Genomic DNA, 17,903 nt, shown 5'->3' with positions numbered 1-17,903 from the left:
CCATGTGGCTCCCAGGACAGTGCTGTGCTTGAGGCCCACCCGGAATGAGTCACTAAGGAGAATCTTCTAACTGCAGTGCTGGCTGGACGCTGAGTGCTCAGACCTGAGGGGAATGTGAAGCCCAGCAGTGTGCAGGATGCTCCGGATCAATCACAGCACCCAGAGCTCAACGTCCTTTTGGTGCCGGACTACAGAGCAATGGATCCTTTGAGACAATAGCTGCAAGCCCATTTTCAGGAAAAATCACCGCACAACACCACACTTCCTCTGGCCTTTGCTTCCCTCATCACTAGGAGCCACAGTGAGGACAGAGGCAGGTGATCTCAGGAATACAAGCTTTATTAGCTGAAGGCTCTTCTCACGAGCACAGTCTGCTGGGACTGGATGTTCCTGGATGGGCCGCCCCGGGCCTGAGCTAGGAAAAGAGAAAGGAAAAGGAAAAAAAAAGATAATATTAGATCACAGAGTTTCAAAGTAAGATCCCTGACAGCATTAAAAGCAAGGTGCTTTTTCTTTCAAAGACAGTCTGAACACTAAACATCAAAACAAAGTGACCACGAGCACACACTGCATTCACTTATTCACTCATTCACTCATTCATTAATTCCAAAGGACTGCACATATGTCTCTGTGTAGGTTTTGTTTGCTGTACTTCTTATGGGTGAAACAACATTGAAAGAGGTATCAGAGCACCCACTGAGACCACTGTGGGAGACCGGAACTTTTCACACTCTTTGGGCAGAAAATGACAGCTGGCTGTGAAGGTAGAACACGTCCCCAACCCCTAGAACCAGTGCAACAGCTCAAGGGCCATTACCTCCAGATTTCCTCTAGCCTTCCGAAGGACTTGGTGGGTGATGACCACTGAGGAGAAAGCAAAACATCGAACAATTAGAGCCACAGATATGAGAGGAGTAGAACGAAGCCACAGCAGAGAGCAGGAAGCCTGCACCCACACAACTAGACACCGTCTGACGCATCCTCAACAGGCTCATGCTTGAACACATGACCCTCAACGGGAAGTGCTGGTTTAGAAAGTGTCCTAGTGTCATTTGTTCTGCTGTAATAAAATATTCTGGCAAAAAGCAACACAGAGAAGGGTCTATTTTAGCTCGGAGCTCTAGGTTCCAGTTCGTCACTGTAGACATCAAGGCAGCAGGAGCCTGAGTCAGCCAAAGCACACCACGGTCAAGAACAAAGACGCATGCCTGCCTCGGACTTGCTGGCTTCTGTTCTGCTCAATGTCTCTACTCTTACCAGCTCAAAATCCCTGTCAAGAGGATGACTGCATCTTCCTACATCCATGCTGGTACAACTTCCTAAAGACTAGCCCACAGGCCAACCCGACACAGACACTTCCTTGTTGAGACTCTCTCTCTTCTCAGGTGATTTTAGGTTGTGTCTCATTAACAATCAGTGATGATCCTCATAAGATCTACCACGCAGAACCTGGCTGCTGGAGCCAAGCCTGGAAAGGATATGTATGTGGTTCTGGCCACACTGGACTTTCTGCTCCACCACCTCAGACTGTGCTGCTCTCATTCCCTCCCCACCATGATGGACCGTATCCCCTCAAACCATGATCCAAAACAGATCCCTCCTCCTCTAAGTTGCTTCTCTCAGGTTCTTAGTCACAGCAATGAGTGACTAACAAAACAGCTCCTAGGCTTCCGGACCGGAGAGAAGAAGAAGCTCTCACTTCTTTCTCAACCCCCAGGGCCGAGTTACCCATCAGAAAGTCTGAGCAGTAGATAACACTTCAAGTCCTCACAGGGACCCAAAAGAGCACGCTTTCTATTTCTCAGAAGCAATGCCAGGCTCATGGCCACCTCTTCTGTAGCCGGGGAAGAGCCACAGTGCTGGGCAGTGCAGAGGAGAGGGTCTTACAGTGTACATCGTCCTCTGAGAAGCAGTGTGGGTAAAGCCCACATTTGAAGGCTCATGCCAAGTGCCAGGAAGTCCCGTGAAAGCAGAGTTTTACACAGCCTTTCTTCAAGCATGCTATTGTATCTTGGGAGAAAGAACTCTAGGCATTTTGTCTCCTCCAGCCCTTCAGCTGGTACAGCAGCTCAGCATGGTTTCCCAGGGGAAGCTTGTTCTGTCTAAACAGGAGTGGCTAACTGGTAAGTTCAGAGGCTCCTGCTTACTGACACATGGCCTGTGTCAGTCACCAGTCAAAAGCAACCATACACAAAGAGTTTCCTTCCGTAGTCTCCTCTTGTCCAGCACAGACTAAAACAGTGAGAAAAATACCAAGTATCTGGGCCTGGTTGGGAATCTAAAGCCAGACCTTGGGAAGCTGAGAGGCAAGACAACTCCCAGGAGTTTGAGGCCAGCCTGGGCTCAAAGAGGGGGAAAACAAAAAAAGAATCCATTCTCGCTAGGACCTGGTGAAGGCCAAGAAGTATACTGTTCCTTGGAATTCAGGTCGTGGGTTCGTGCCTGCTGAGGTTACCTGTGACTCATTCCAGCTCATGGCCCACTGTTCTGTGACTGCCTGGAGAAAATTTTTTTTCTTCACAAAACTTTCATTTGTACAAGTCAACAGACAGCAGGCTTCAGTTTTATCTGTGTAAAGAGACTTTTTCAGGTGTTCCCCTCCTTTCTGTCTCCATCCTGCCCCTGGCTGCAGGGTTCACGATGTGCCCAGGAAGCCCAATATATCCGAGCAAGATACAGCTCTAGTGTGGGTAGGAAGTTTTGAATTTTTCTGAGCAGAGACCATCACTTTCTCAAGATCCATCAAGGGGTCTGTGACCCAGAAAAGGCTGTCAATGGCATGGAGGTTAAAAATAATCTTGAAAGACCACTGGGTGTTCCAGTGAGCCATGCTCAGCATAAGCACTGAATACCAGTTAGCTCAAGTTTTGAAGTCCCTCTTACATCTAAACAGGTACACCACCCACATTCCCATACTCAGAGTCCATGCTGTGATGAGAAGACAAGGTTCAGAGAGGGAAAGAATGCATTCCAAATCAGACTGACTTCAGTGGAGACACAAGCTCACCCCTGGGCCACCTAGCTCAGCCCTGGGCTCTCCCACTCCACCAGAGACTGGAAAGGAAAATGCCCACTGGAGGACCCACCGAGTCCCACAACAGGTACTGACTCATTGAAGACCCTGATCCTGTGAGATGGGATCACTACCCTTACAGCAGGATCTGAGGTAGAGAAGTGAAGTGGACACGTGCCTCAACAGTGGTAGGGTCTCAGGTTCCCATGTCTCCCCCTTTCCAGCTCTGGTTGTTTTCACTCCTGTCCCCATGTGGAGAAGTCAGGGTAGGCGACACCAGGTCATTGTCACTCTGACACTTCAAAACCAAGAACAGACTTGGCCGATTGAAGAGCTTAGGGATATTACGGGACGCACTTAGCTCTTTGAGACAAGAAGCAGGCCTAGTACCAAGGAGTTACAGGGCAGACCCATGCCAGCTAACCCGAGGCAAGACCTTGGTCAGGTCACCTACAGTGGCCTAGAAGACACCAATAGTGACGCTGACCATTTCCATAAGCAGCACTATGTCCAAAGGACTGAAAATGGGGAAAGCAGCATGTGTGGGTTACCTGTTGTATCCCCCACGTTGGTGGCGTCACTCTCCTAATTCTACAGATGTGATTGTAACTTGTACTAAGAGCCTGTGATCAACTGTGTTTAAAATGACTGTCCCTGCCTAGAGAGGAGGAGCCTTTCTCCTCAGAATCAGAGCCACTTAATGCATGTCACAGAGGAGGGCAAAGGTGAGGCCTGGGTGCATTCCCACATATTGAGCCAGGACGTGGCAGGGGTTGGGTCTGGTTTTCTGATCTACCACAGTAGGGTCTGCATCTGAACTGAATTCTGCTGGCCCCTGAAATTCCTCAATTCAAACCAGCATCAGCAGCAGACTCACAGGGAAGGCCATGCTAGAGCTCTATGCCCTGGACTGAAGCACCAGCTCTTATCCTCTCCTTCCCTAGGAGTCTAAGCACCTGAGCATGTCTACAGCTGCCACTGTTACCCACACCTCTGAGGAATCCTTTTCTTCACAGGTCACATAAGTTCCTCAGCCAGATCCACAACGTCCGGTCTCTTGAATAATCACCTATCTTTCAAATTCACCCTTCCTCGACAGTCCTGCCTGCTGGAGGGGCTAAAGGAGACCTCCTAAGCTTCGTGATTTCCACATGCTCTGCCATTTGATATTCTAATACACACATGACCATGGAAAACCCTGCTGCTCCTCTTTGAACCCAGCACAAAGACTCTTTGTTCCACTTTCCCTCTGTTACGGTTTGAACATGAAATGTTCCCTATGAACACTCAGTTTCCAATTGCTGCGACTATTTGGAGAGGTCATAACGTAAGGTCTTGCTGATATGAATAGGTCTTGAGAATGACAGCTGGTCCATCTAATTCTGTCTGCCACACAATTCAACTAGCCAACTCTTGTTACTATTACCACATACAGGAACTTGTTCCACCAACATGCCCTACCATAGTTAGTTTCATATTCTAAACTGCAAGCCAAAACAAACTTCTTCAAGTTGATACAGTCAAGGATGTTATCACATGGCAAGAATTCTAACGAATGCACTGTTGCTCAAATGAACACTCTGGCCTGTCTTCAGCGTGCCTGGAATACTCACTGCTCTCTGGCTTCTGGGGAGTCTCAGGATTCTACAGGAGTCCTGTTCCTGCTTGTCTGCTGTCTGACTGACATCCCTCAGGGCCAATCAGATTTAATCTCGAAACAAAGCCTCAACACCTTTGAAGTGGTCATATGTAGGCCCTCAGTTCATGCCCCTGAAGCTTTACGCCCCCTCATCCTTTATTAAGTCTAAGCTCCTTGCTGACATAAACTATTGTTCCTCTTTCCTCAGAGCCTGTGAAAAGGACTGGACAGGAGTCCATAGCCTGGCCATAACTGAATTTCACTCATTTGCAGTTCAAACTATACTAATCTCAACAGTCTATTCAGAAGGCTCCTGGGGGGCAATTATGCCTCCCTCTGAGAAATGCTGCTGAGAGAGTATCCCAGGGTTGTAGTCTTCCAGAGAGGAAGATACTGTTGGTGACCCTCCCAAGACAGGCAGTCTGACTGGCTGGCTGCATGGGCAATGCCAGGGCTGAGCTGGTGGAGAACCTGGTGGAAGCTGCTTGGCTCCACACACTGGTGAGTGTTGCAGGGCTGAGCACGAGGCACACAGCTGTTGACAGCCTCTGCTGCGGCTGCGTTACAGCCAGCACTGACCTTAGCCTTTCTTCCTCCTCTGCTGAAGCCCGTTGTAGGGACACTGTGAAGAGCTTTCACATGAAACACGGCAGGCTGATCCTCTGCAGTGGGGGGGGGCTCCTTGATCTCCCCTGTAGGGCTTTCCCCAAAGGCCCTGGTCTCTGGTCCCCTGCTTGCCTCAGCCTACCAGTCAGCTGTTATTCCATCAGCAAGACTATTCTGGGTCCTCACAAAGAAAGCCTACTCCTCACCTCTGCCTGTGCGGGTCCTGTCTGGATGGCCATTTCACGGACCAGCTCAGAGGGCCTTTTCCTCTAGGAGACCTACCTCTAAGGACAGACACACTCTTAGCACACTCCTAACTATCATGTTCCTATAATGCACGATCTCATTCCATGACAGGACAGTTTTGCTAGAATTGACTGTGTGGGTCAAAAAGGATGGAGCAGGAAAAAACCACCACTAACAAAGGAAGAACAAAACACCCTCAAATAGGAAGCAGCATCTCAAAAGCCCAGACTCCAAAGAGTGGAAAGCAGGGCTCTACTGTCAGCCCAGAGAGGCAGACAGTAGCCAGCTGTGGCAGCAACCCATCCCCCACCCCATCCCTGCCTCTCACTTACACTGATCAAAGATGATTTTCTCCTGGTGCTTGCTCTGCTGCAAAAGTTTTGCTGTGTTCTGCAGCTTCTTTTCTTGTTCAAACAATTTTTTGTGTAGTTTGGCCATCTCTGCCTTCATTTCTCCGATCTAATGGAAAAAAAAAAGAATTAGAAAAATAAAACAGAAAATACCAGGTTACACAGGAAGAGCTAAAATAACTAAAAATAATACTAAAAATAACATCAAACAATGTCCAGCCTCACTAACAAAATACCTGAATAAGCTAGAAGCCCCTTTTGCACATTACACTAGCAAAACTGGACAGAATCCAGGGTGGAGGAAAACTGTCAGGACCATGGTAGGGCCTGTATGACTGCAGTGCAGCGAGGATGCAGGATCTACTGAATTGTAAACGCATGCATCCCTCTGACCTGGACAGTCTGTGGCACATCTACCCCAGGAGTAATCACAGCAGCACAAGCAGGTCCTTTCTCCATAGGCACTCACTCACCGTGGTACCGCCAGTGGCAAGAACAATACACAAACTGATCTGTTTCCCGTGAATCTGAATAAATAAAGCTATGGCACGTACACTGAAAGAATTGTGTAGCTATAAAAAGGATGCTGTCGAGCTCTATTTGCTGATTTCAAAAGATGATTATAATTAGTGAAAGAAAGCCCAGATCCACAGACTGAATGCTGCATCGGAGGCACTTTTGTCTCATAAAAGGAAACAGATCTCCACGTCTGTAATCATAGATCAATGTGGTAACCAGACATCAACGGTGAGTTGAAAATTTTTGTAGTTTCTTTTTTTCTTATTTATTTTTGTTTTATTTTATTTACTATTTATTTTATGCACGAGTTCTTTGCTTGCATGAACACCTGTGTGCCAAGATAGACTATCAGATCCCTTTATAGATGGTCATGAAACACCACGTAAGAGCTGGGACTTGAACTCAGGACCTCTTAACTGCTGAGCCAACTCTAGTCCACTGTAGTTTCTTTTTGCTATCAGAAATCACAATGCCAATTTAATTTCTTTTTTTAATGTATGAATCTTAGCATGACAATTCTTAGCAAGTATAGAACACTACCAAGGACCAATTTTGTTTTTTGTCAGAGTCAAGCGTGGATGCCAAGTCCACCATCCTGTGAAGTGGCTCAGCAGACTCTCTTAACTGCTCCAAGGCTAAGGGGACCCCTTCTCTCTTGGCTACACTGAACCACATCTGTAACCAAGAAGGGATAGGGTAGGTTGGCAATTCATGTAATGTCTTTTCTAGCCTGTTTCCAAACTTGTTTATGGTATCTGTGCTTTCAAGAAAATAACAGAATCTAATTACATAGTAAGTCGGCCCGTGAGCCACATGTATGGACAGAAAGCTGGCTGTATGAAAACTACCATGTGCTTCACTGGAGACCAGATAAAGGCAGGCCACTGCAAAACACGTTGCTGGTAAATTAGGTGTGGGCGAGACAACTGTAAAAAGACGTAGGAGGAATAGTCTGTAAGAATTCTATATTCAGATTGCTCTGCAAGTGCCTTAAGTTTCCTCTTCATCTTTAAAAAAACCCAGAAATTGTTAGTGACAGAAATACATTATGGATGTGGTTTGTAAAAGAAAGAAGATGGGGAACTCCAATCAGCAGATCCATATTCAAAGAAAAGGCCTGGCCCTACATCAAAAGAATGGCAAATGAACGTACATTTGTCTGGTTTAAGCTAAACTAAAATGTTTAAGGTATGTATCATTTTTGATTCCCTGACTTACCCTCCTTTGAAGATTAACCAATCATGTCAGGTACAAAGACTTCCCTGCGTCTCTAAAACGGATGCTCATTTCACCACTAGGTTTGCTTTGATTTTCTAGTGCAGGCCAGGAGCCCAAAACACTTGTTGTCTAGTCACGATTCCACACACCACACGTTCTAGGACATTACCCTGCAGTTCTGCCTCCGTGACACTGAAAAAGCAATCCATGGCTCACCTTTCACACTGTGGAGACCTGGGATTCAAAGGATACAGGGGAAGCCAAGGGAGGGAGAGTCCTTTCCTGGCTTCTTGGTCCACCCCATTGTTCTTTCTACAGTCAACAGCATATGGTTTACAGTAGAAGGAATAATTTTGAGGCTAAAATGTTGCTTTGGAGATTCAGTGATACCTGATTATAATTAGTGATAAAAGAATCCAAAACAGTAATTCTTCCTAAAACTGAATACACACATGGACATAAATGTATATACTGACATGGCATAAAGCATGCTGTTATTTCCAAGGGATATGATTTCAAGCTATTTGTTAAGAGGTATGTGTTATATATATACGTATATGTATGTGCAAATGTGCCGTAGCTGTGTGAATATATATTAGCCAGAGAACTACATTGCGTGTTCCCTTCCTTGTTCTCCATCTTTTTATTTTGAGGCAGCCCATCTCCTTGAACCCGACTAATGTTCACTGACTCAGCTGAGCCACTACCCCTTTCCTAAGTGCTGCAGTCATAGACATGAACTTCTAGGCCCACACTGACATGGGTGTTCAGGGCCTCGTGATTCTGCAGTACTTTCCCATCTGAGCCATCTCCCTAGCCTGAATCATCTATTTTTTAAAGCTGTAATACTGACTTAATGCTTCAACTAACACTCCTTCCCCACTGGGTGCTCAGGAGGCCCTCTCATGATGGGCAGCAGCAGGGACCCCAAGCAGCTAAGGACTTCTTTTTTCTCTCTGAGCAGTGGTACTGTCCAACAGCAGGTTCAGTCATGAGTTTGCAGGTCCTTCCTTGCTAGCATCATCCTAACAATGTACAACTTCAAGCAAGCACTCAAAACAAAACATTTTAAATATTTATGTCAACGGTTTCACCATATTTACATCTTCCCGTTTCTCTCCTGGAGACAGAATACTAAGACAACAAGGTTCCAGAGCCGAACTCTGACACTTTATGGCCGCATGATTCTGAGGCACTCATATAACTTTCTGAAGAGCTGGCTCCTACTTCTGGGAAATGGGGGTTAGAAAGTGCGACTCTAGCTAGCTGGGACGATTGTGAATGATGCCAATCCCAAGTGCATGTGTTCATCACCCTGTGGTACACATGCTTTGAAACCTCATAGTATGTCCCATAAAAATTTACAACTGTGCCAATATAAAATACATTACATTTTTTAAAAATGTATAATGACATTTTGACCTAATAGTTTAATGGAGTCCATTTGTGAATTAAAAAAGAAAAGGCAAACTACCTTACTCCCTGAGTTGCAATGGTGGGTAAGTTTATAAGCACAGTATGTGGTACTAAGTAGGTACTTAGAACCAGGAAACAGAAATGGAAGATACTCCTCACAGAGGCCACACATATCATGTATGCTGGGCGTGGTTTCTGGGTTTCCTTGGGTATTCCTGGCTATTCTTTTCCTTCTCAAATAGCTAAAAAAGTCAACAGAATTGGAACCTATCGGAACCCACCCAGAACCAGCAACTATCAATTCAAGGCCATACTGGTCTAGCCTCCCTCCAAGATTATTTTGAAACTGACCATGTCATTTCATTTATAAAATATTTTTGTATACATCTGTTAACATGATTTTTAAACCTGGGATAGCATTAGCACACCTAGGAAGTAAAAATAACTCCTTTGTCCCATGTGAGCATGCCTGATCTGAAGGTACAAAATTCCAAATCCCAGACTTTGAAAGCAGTAGTAACTGGAATGCTCAATCTATAAAAAGTCTATCAAACCCTGAAAAATAACCAAAGTCAGAAAGTTCTTCCTCTTCCTCCTATTCTTCTTCTTCCTCAATATAATTCACTTGACTCAGCAGCCAAGCAAGAATTGGATACATTGTAACAGCTACTATTTTTTAATCTATGGCTCCCAAAATTCCCTGGAGTGTTGACAACAGCTGCCAGGGCTGTACCAGGCTGGCGGGAGGGAGGCACTGGCAGCTGCACTTCTCACTGACTTCCAGGGATACTGTGGTGCAGGGCCAGGATCTACCCTCCTGCTTCCTCACTAGGATGTTGTAGGTTCTAGGCTCATCTTAGAACCTGAGGCAAGCCATTTCCTATAGGAGCTCTGGAGTGGGCTTGATGCTCTGAATCTGACTTTACTTATTTTTACAGTCGTTTATGTGGAGTTATTCAGTCAGTTTTTAAAAAAGAAAACTCATCATGAGTTCATTTTCATGTTTATATTTCAAATTCAAGATCATGTGATGTTTGAAATCACATGTTTGCATGTGATTTCATATTTATACTTCTTTCAGTGAAACTCTCAGATTCTAATGATATTATACATTTTTTAGTTTGTGCCATGGGGCTCAGCAGGCAAAGGTACCTGCTGCTAAACCTACTAATCTGAGCCTGAGCCCCAGAGCCCACATGGTGGAGTGAATGGACTCCCAGATGCAAGATGGTGCACAGGCATGCACTGTCGCACAAGAAAAGAAATAAATGCAAACGAAAAGAATTTATAAGCTGTATCACATGAATGCACCAGCTTCTTAACATCAGTGTCTGTGAATACAGCCACTGAAAACAGTTCAAAGTTCTGTGCTTTGGGAAGTCTTTTTGCCCTTAATGCCTCTCTTCTGGGGAGTCTGGTCATACCAGTGCAGTGCATAACTGATGTGATTGTCCCCATGGCCACATCTCCAGAGATACAAAGTATGGCTGGCTGATTTCTTATTGCTAAGAACTTTTAGGCATTGTTTCCTTCCTCCCATTTTGATGATTTCTTTTCATAATTAAGGAAAGTTTCATCTGGCTCCAAAAGTCAAACCGATACAACAGGGTTGATTAGAAAAATAATCTACCTCTGACCCTCCAAGCTCTCCCTAACAGCCCTTTGAGTCTCTTGCTTTCAGAATCTGTCTACATATTGGTAACCCTTCATATGTATTTCTCATATAACCTGATGCCCATTCTCCAGAGCAGTGTTAGGAGCTGAAGAGGGAGGTGAATTAAATATAGATGGTAAATAAATAGCAGAGAGAAGGGAAGGCTGTCTGTCATGTGCTGAGGCTTGCTGCTGCAAACCTGGAAGTGTTTTACAAACACCAAGCAAAAGGTGCTACGTAAAAATCAGCAGAAAAAGAAATGTGCTCAGAAGCAACTTCCTACCACCACACCGGCGCATTTCTGAGGTCCTCCTCTGCTCTGATGTTCTATGACACTGACGTGAACATCCTCAACTACCTGAGGGTGAATCGCCATAAAGACTGACAGTCCCTAGACTGATCTGCAGGGGGAGGAGGATCAACAGCTTACAAATTTAGTGTATATGTGTGTGGTGTGTCTTTATGTGTGTTTGTGAGTGACAGTATCTGTGAGTATGTCTGTCTGCCAGTGTGTATGTGTGTGTGTGTATGTGTGTGTGTGTGTAAATGTGAGTGCATGTGCATACATGTATTGACGCAAACTGGTTCTGTCTACATAATAACAGCTGCTTCTATCTGCTAAGGGCAAAAGAAAAAAAAAACACTGTGCTTTGGGTAAAGGGTTTAGCACAGACATGTTACCTTTAAAGTAATTTAAAGCAGGCACTGATTTGAGAGTGGAAAGAGATTATTCATTCATCCATCCAGTCATTCATTCATTAAAAAACATGAACAAAACAGACCCAGCCCCTGAAGGAAAACAGGGAGACAAGCACAAGCAAACAAATATGCAATTACATCGTGTGATAAGGGCTGTTATGAAACTGAAAGATGTTGCTGCGTTTGCATGACCCAGGAGCCCTCTATTTCTGTAACATGTGGATGTGAGGGTCAGAGGGAGCCGGCAGGGAGGCACAGGACACACAGCAGGTGGACTGTGTCATGCAAGCCACCAAAGGAAACAGTCTGTGTGTTGAGAAAACAAAGCCAGCAAGGCTAGAGCTCATCTCCCAGCCAGTGCCCCATGCCACACAAATGGTTATGTACGCCCTTCAATTAAGTGTATCCAAATTCCTCCCCAGGACACTCTTGTCATAGGACCTTTCAGTACAAAAACGCCTCATTGCCAGGTTTCAAAGCTCTGAGACCTGCCAAAACTAATGGTGGTGACCTGAAATGCAAACTTCCTTCTGCCTTCCTGCTCAGCTTTGGAAAACATTTGTCTATCCATGTAGTAGGAAATATCCCCCAGACTCAAGGCAGAGCTATAACTTCCTCTCTCAGGGAGGCTTGTGATTGACCAGGATGTTGTACAATGTGGAAGGACACACATGAGCCCTGCTGATAAAAGACAAGGCTCCACATGCCTGGCTCTGGACTAGATAAAAGTTTTCACTAAAATCCAGTGGAAGCCATCAACTATCAGAAGATCTAGACAGAGATAGCTAAAGCTCAAGGTACTGTTAGGAAAATGAATTTGGTTGTTCATGAGGAGAAGCTGATGTGTGAAATCTGTACAGCCAAGAACAAACCCACAGTCCACATATATGTGCTGTAAAACCAGCTCCTCAGTCCTAGCCGTGAACCCTGTTTTCCATATGTACAAAATGTGAGCAGGGTGGCACTCAATAATCACATGCTTGGGGTTAGTTAAGAACTTAGTGTGGCCCCAACATCCTGGTGACATGCCCCCTGACACAGCCCCAAGGTGGGGCACATTTCCGATGGGCCATTCCTCAACTGGACACAGAATGAACAGAGGTGTAATCACCTACCTGTTCACAATGAAGGGAACACTGGCTGTCGGTCGGGACTGAGACCCTCCAGAAGAGCTTCAGCAACTTGGAGGCTTTTTCCAGGATCAGCCTGACTGTGTTGATGCTGGAGAGAAACTTGCTCAGAGGCACAGAGGATGAACCCTACAAAGGATAGCAAGGCTCTCAAATTCTGCCTTGACAGGGACCACCCACAAGCCAGCACAAATTCACAATGAGACTAGAGTTCCTGTCTCAGAAGCAGGAGCTGAGATTACGTGACACTGGTGAGATATATTAGATAAGAATTTTGGTGGCAAGTTTAGCCTAATCAGCAACCACTAGTATTAACTATCGTTACCAGACAAGGAAGAGAACCTATAGTACGTCATCCAGTCCACCACAGAGCAAATGATACCAATGCAGCCCAGAGGACAATCCTTGACACATTTGCCAAGGACAGTTCACTGAGGATAGATGGTATCAGGGGCTTGTGGAACGTCCCTCTGTCTCTGTGCTGGAGGTATAGTCACGTGGGGAGAGGTGTCAAAGACAAGAGAGAAGAAGAATGTGGTGCAGAAGAGAGAAACAAAAAAGAGGAGGAAGAGACAAATGAAAGCATTTTGCTATACAACTGGTAAATGTAAAGGTACACACCTGTTTAAGTAGCAAAATGACAAGTATGACTATTATTCGAAAAAGACAAAGGTGTCTAGAGGCAAGCCTCGCTTAAAACCATACGTACCACTCTCTAGGGAGTAATGTAACAGGCTAACAGCTATCAAGATTCCTACAACCTTCACCGCCTTTAAATGGGGAAACCCACTTCACACATAATCAAAATATGGTCAGAGATCATCCATAAAGATGTCTCATGAAACTGACATGTTCGCAAACAGGGAGAGAGAATAACCCATGCTATGTGAAAGGAGCTCATTGGCAGCCACTGAAAGACAAGAACTTGGAAAGAGAAGTATTAATACCATGTAGCAGAAATATATAAACTTAGTATTTCTGATTATTTAATAAGCTTTATGAATGTCCCACAAGAATGTGCTTATCTTTGTGTGTTTACTATATATTATATATATGTACACACACACACACACACACACACACACACACACACACACAAATACTTGTAAGTGCTGACCTGTAAGTGGTATTTGAAGGAATGTTTTGTTTTTATGCTCTTCTACAATTTCTAGCTTTCAAAGCAAAGATTTTAATCAGAAAAGAACAGGAATCATATAAATGTTCATTTATCCAATATTATTTACCATGCCTTAGGGGACTAAATGTGGTTATTTAATGCTCAGCAAATACACTATCCCTTCTTTTATGAAGCCTATTATCTGACAGAAGACAAAATGCAAATTTGACTGTTAAATATAGTAATATAAAACAAGTAAAGCCACCCACAAGGCTGAAGCAAACAGAACAAGAAACTCAACTGTCTTCAGTAAAAAAAAAAAAAAAAAAAAAAAACCCAAGAGCAACTGGGGTAATGTTTCAGCAAATAAAGTGCTTGCTGGTGGAGCATGTAGATAGGAGTTGGTCTAGAGCCATGCAGACTGGGCAGGTGTGGTGGCCATCTGTAATCCTAGCAGTGAGGAGAGGACGCAGGGGATCCCTGAGCCAGACTGGTTGCTACACTAGTGATCAGAGAGTGATCAGTGAGCGCTGGGCCCAACTGAAAAACTGAAAAATGAATAATGCAGAGAGCAAACCAAATGTCAGCATCAGACCTCCACACGTATGTGCACCTGCACACATGTATGTGACACCAAACATGCATGAACACCATACATGCATACACACACACACACACACACACACACACACATATATGAACAGGCAAAGAAAAGAAGCCCTGAAAAAGAGTACAGAAGCTATGATTAGGAGCTCAAAGGTCTAGGAGCATCTAGAGCTGGTGGCTCTTAGCCAGTGCCTTAAAGGAATTATATGACAGTGTCTGTCAAGCACATGATGAGTTGTTTGTCCGTCAGGCCCATAAGTCTGTGACAAAAGGCAACTGAGATGAAGATTGCAGGAAGATGAAACAGAGAGAAGAGGGAGTGGAAGATGGGGAATGCCAACCCAGAGGAGTCAGAGAACCAGGCTGACGACAGGTATTATGGAAAGGGGACCACAGCCTGTGGCCCTGCCTGGTGAAGAGTGGAGTGTGCCAGGGAAGGAGAGGTAACTGATGATGGGTAGACTGACTGAAGCAATGGCAGCAGACAGAAGTGAAGTCAGGTGGCCATCACTTTCACAACAGAGAGTATACTGCAGACTGAGAGCAGTCGGCATCTCTACAATAGTGATGTCACCTCCTTCTCAGGGAAGGCCCAAGAGAAAAGCTCCTTTGGAGGATGATGACCTTGAGCTGGATGCAGAACATCTTTCAAAACCACACTCATCACAGAGTGGTGTAGAAAGTACCGTATGGCACAGTCAGATGGGGTACTGTACAGCCTGGTTGGGTTCAGTACAGTGTATGAAGATCAGGACTTCTAACTGCCTCCAGCAACCCCAGAGCCAAGCAGGCGGCCTGCCCCAGGTGGTGTACAAGTGCGTGGGGAGAATGACCAGATACAAGAGGGCAGAGAGACAAAGAGCAGCGCTAAGAGACTGGAAAGAAAGGAGAAGTCACACAGCAGTATAGCATGTCACTGAGCAGTAGCCATGGTAACCCAGGTACAATCTCAACAAGCTGTCCATCGATCAGCAACAAACTGCTGTTTTCCTGTGCAACGCTTCCCAACTCCTCCCTTTTAGGGCCTTAATGAAGCCCAGGGTACTGCATACCTTCCAGAGACCTAGACCAACCCCTCTGCTTGCTGAGCCAGGAGGAAGCATCTCCCTCCCTGAGCCTGACACTCAGGTTACCTTTAGTCCCAGCTTCTGACTTACGGGGCTCAGAGCCTCTTGCGTTTGAACATCCATCTTGGCAAGCAGTGTCTGGCCCCAGCTGATCTGCTTATGGAGGGCATCATAGTTCTCAATCAGGCCCAGCATATGGTGGCCACTCTTGCTGGCCCACAGGTGGTCGTCAGACACCAGGCAGGGCATGCAGGCAGGGCTGGTGGCAGAACTGGTGCTGTCACAGGAGAGGGAGTCAACATCAGTCCCAGAGAGGAGAGGAGCCTCAGAAGCTACAAAAGGAGAGACACAATGTTAGGTCTTCTTGGGGATGCACCTGTGTTCATAGCAGCAAAGGGGCTTGGCTCTGTGCCTCCAGCTATGTGTTACCCCATGCTGGGCAAAGACTCAAGTCCATTTAAGCAATGTTTATTGAACACTTACTCTGTAGTAGACCCTAGACTGCCAAGATGAGCCATGCTGTCACCTGCAAGCCAATAGCTCAGGATCTAATGAGGCGGCAGGAAATATAGTGACACAGTGAGAGTCAGCCAGAGCTCAAGGGAAAACAATAGTCTGAGCAAGGACAGATGGGTCAAGGGAGCTTCCTGGAAGATGTGACAAAAGCTGGACTGGCCAGGAAGGCATATGCAGATAGAAAATCCTATTGCTTCTTAAGTTGGTTGACTCTGACTAGGGTGGCTAGAAAGATGTGTCACAAAGAAGTCTGTATTCTTGAGTCTTGAGGAAGTAGGAGGGTCTAGACCAGTGAAAATTAGCAACTACAAGCATTTAACGCACAACCTGGTAATGGCTTTGGAACATCGTGGCCACCGGACCACAGAGGGACTGGACTGGACAGCGTTGCTGAAGCTAGATCCCAGAATCCTTTCAATACGTACCAAGGTGCTTTCAGTTTAACGATGTAAGTTCCATCCTTGGAAGGTGAGCTTGGTTAACACCTGGGATGCACTCAGTGGCTCAGAGATTATTTTCTAGAGATACAAATCTAAGTCCCACACCATGGTCAAGCAGCCAAGGATGCCAGAGACATCCTTTCTATTTTAAAAGTCCCCATACCCAACACTAATGCAGTTACCCAGGCTATACCTGATTTAGGTGCCACTGCCTGGGTAGATTCAAATAGATCAAGTGAATTATCGCTGGCCTCTGGACATTTGCTGACATCTACAAAAAACAAAGCAAGAGAGGAAAATTTGAGCACTACCATCACCAGCACTAGAAAAGGGTGGGATAAAAATACAGGAGAGTATCTCACATGTATCATCCATCTCTGGAATATGACATTCACTCACTCACGCCTTTTCTGCACACCAGCCCTGTAGTCAGTACCCTGCATATTCTATTCACTCTCTGCCTGGTATCCTGTGAAGACACCAGGCAACAGAGCTGCCAAGCCCAGAGCCCCGTCTCAAAGAACCCTTCTGTCAAAACAGTAAACAGTTTATCTCAGAGTAAGGGAGAAGGGAGGGAAGAACAGAGGCCCCAATGCGGCTCCCCAGGAGCTAACTCCTGAGTTGTCCGGTAAAGACGTTTTAGTGTCCCATGGGAAGGAGAGAAAGAAAAGCCAAGCAGGGTACTGGGCAGATGCAAGGACACAGGAATGAGTTCCTGTAGGTCAGGCCAGGGAATAAGGAAGGACATTACACAACGTCAGTCCAAGGTCTGTGTCTCAGACTGGAAGAGTTAGTGCAGAAGTGGCTACCGTAACCTGAACATGAGAGGAAAGTGACCTGCATAAGGACGTGAGGTGACGCCTCTGAAACACTTTACTGGGAGTCTATGTGATGCTATATAACACAGGAGCACTCTCACACTCGAGAAGCTACTGGATTCTGCAGAGCACAGGGGGCAGAACAATGCTGTGATTTGTTAAAGAAGGAGGTCAAGGGACAGCGATAACGCAGCATGCCAGTGGCAGAGCCATGAGTGAGTTCAGATGTTGGGATCCCCATGCGAGTTTCTTCCCTGGCCGTAGGGCTGTGGAGCAATGGCACTCCAGCAAAGATGTTTCGAAAAGACATTTCCCCAGCCTCTAAGACTCCCCTAGTGGGTTTATCCTAATAATGTTGCACAAGAGCAAAAGCCATATTACCATTCATTGAAAACTAAACTCCAAATTACCAGGGGGGTGGCCAGGTGACAGACAACAATTCGTTCAGTGGAGATAGCATGGGTGAACAGGGGACCAATATGACCATTTGCTGGTTTGTTCCAGTCCTTGCTGGGTGCGTGGCAACGATGATTTGTCCTCGGTCCCTTCCCCAATATTTCCAGACTTACATAAGTCCACAAGCAAATGCAAAATTGACCCGCCTGTTTCCAGGAGGCTTCCTAGGCCATACAAGATGCTAAAAGGCAGAGCAAGGAGTTTGTGTCTTATTTAAGGGGAATAGAACCAGTGTGGTGGTACACACTTTGGATCCAGCACTGGAAGGCAGACACAGGCAGATCTCTGAGTTAGAGGCCAGCTTGGTCTACAGAGTAAGTTTCAAGATAGCCAAGGCTATACAAAAAAAGCTTCCATCCAAAAAACAAAACCAAACAAAAACCAAGGCAAGAG

At 45.7% G+C, this 17,903-nt stretch overlaps 1 protein-coding gene across 5 annotated transcripts in view; it reads right to left on the bottom strand.

The window, feature by feature from the left end:
• Positions 1–324: 324 nt before the first annotated feature.
• The window catches only part of CDK5RAP2 (CDK5 regulatory subunit associated protein 2), a 165,015-nt gene continuing 147,436 nt past the window's right edge, over positions 325–17,903 (bottom strand). For all 5 annotated transcript variants that reach the window (XM_080940011.1, XM_080940013.1, XM_080940012.1 and 2 more), the window contains 6 exons: positions 16,430–16,507; positions 15,371–15,612; positions 12,476–12,619; positions 5,837–5,963; positions 818–864; positions 325–415 (listed from right to left, as the gene is read on the bottom strand). In XM_080940011.1, the coding sequence (XP_080796137.1) occupies positions 359–415; positions 818–864; positions 5,837–5,963; positions 12,476–12,619; positions 15,371–15,612; positions 16,430–16,507 (695 nt within the window). In that variant the 3' untranslated portion in view covers positions 325–358. The remainder of the gene's footprint in view (positions 416–817; positions 865–5,836; positions 5,964–12,475; positions 12,620–15,370; positions 15,613–16,429; positions 16,508–17,903) is intronic.

Source organism: Micromys minutus (assembly GCF_963924665.1).
Source record: "Micromys minutus genome assembly, chromosome: 28".
In the NCBI taxonomy this organism is placed as follows: Eukaryota; Metazoa; Chordata; class Mammalia; order Rodentia; family Muridae; genus Micromys; species Micromys minutus.
This window is presented reverse-complemented; position numbering and strand designations above follow the sequence as displayed.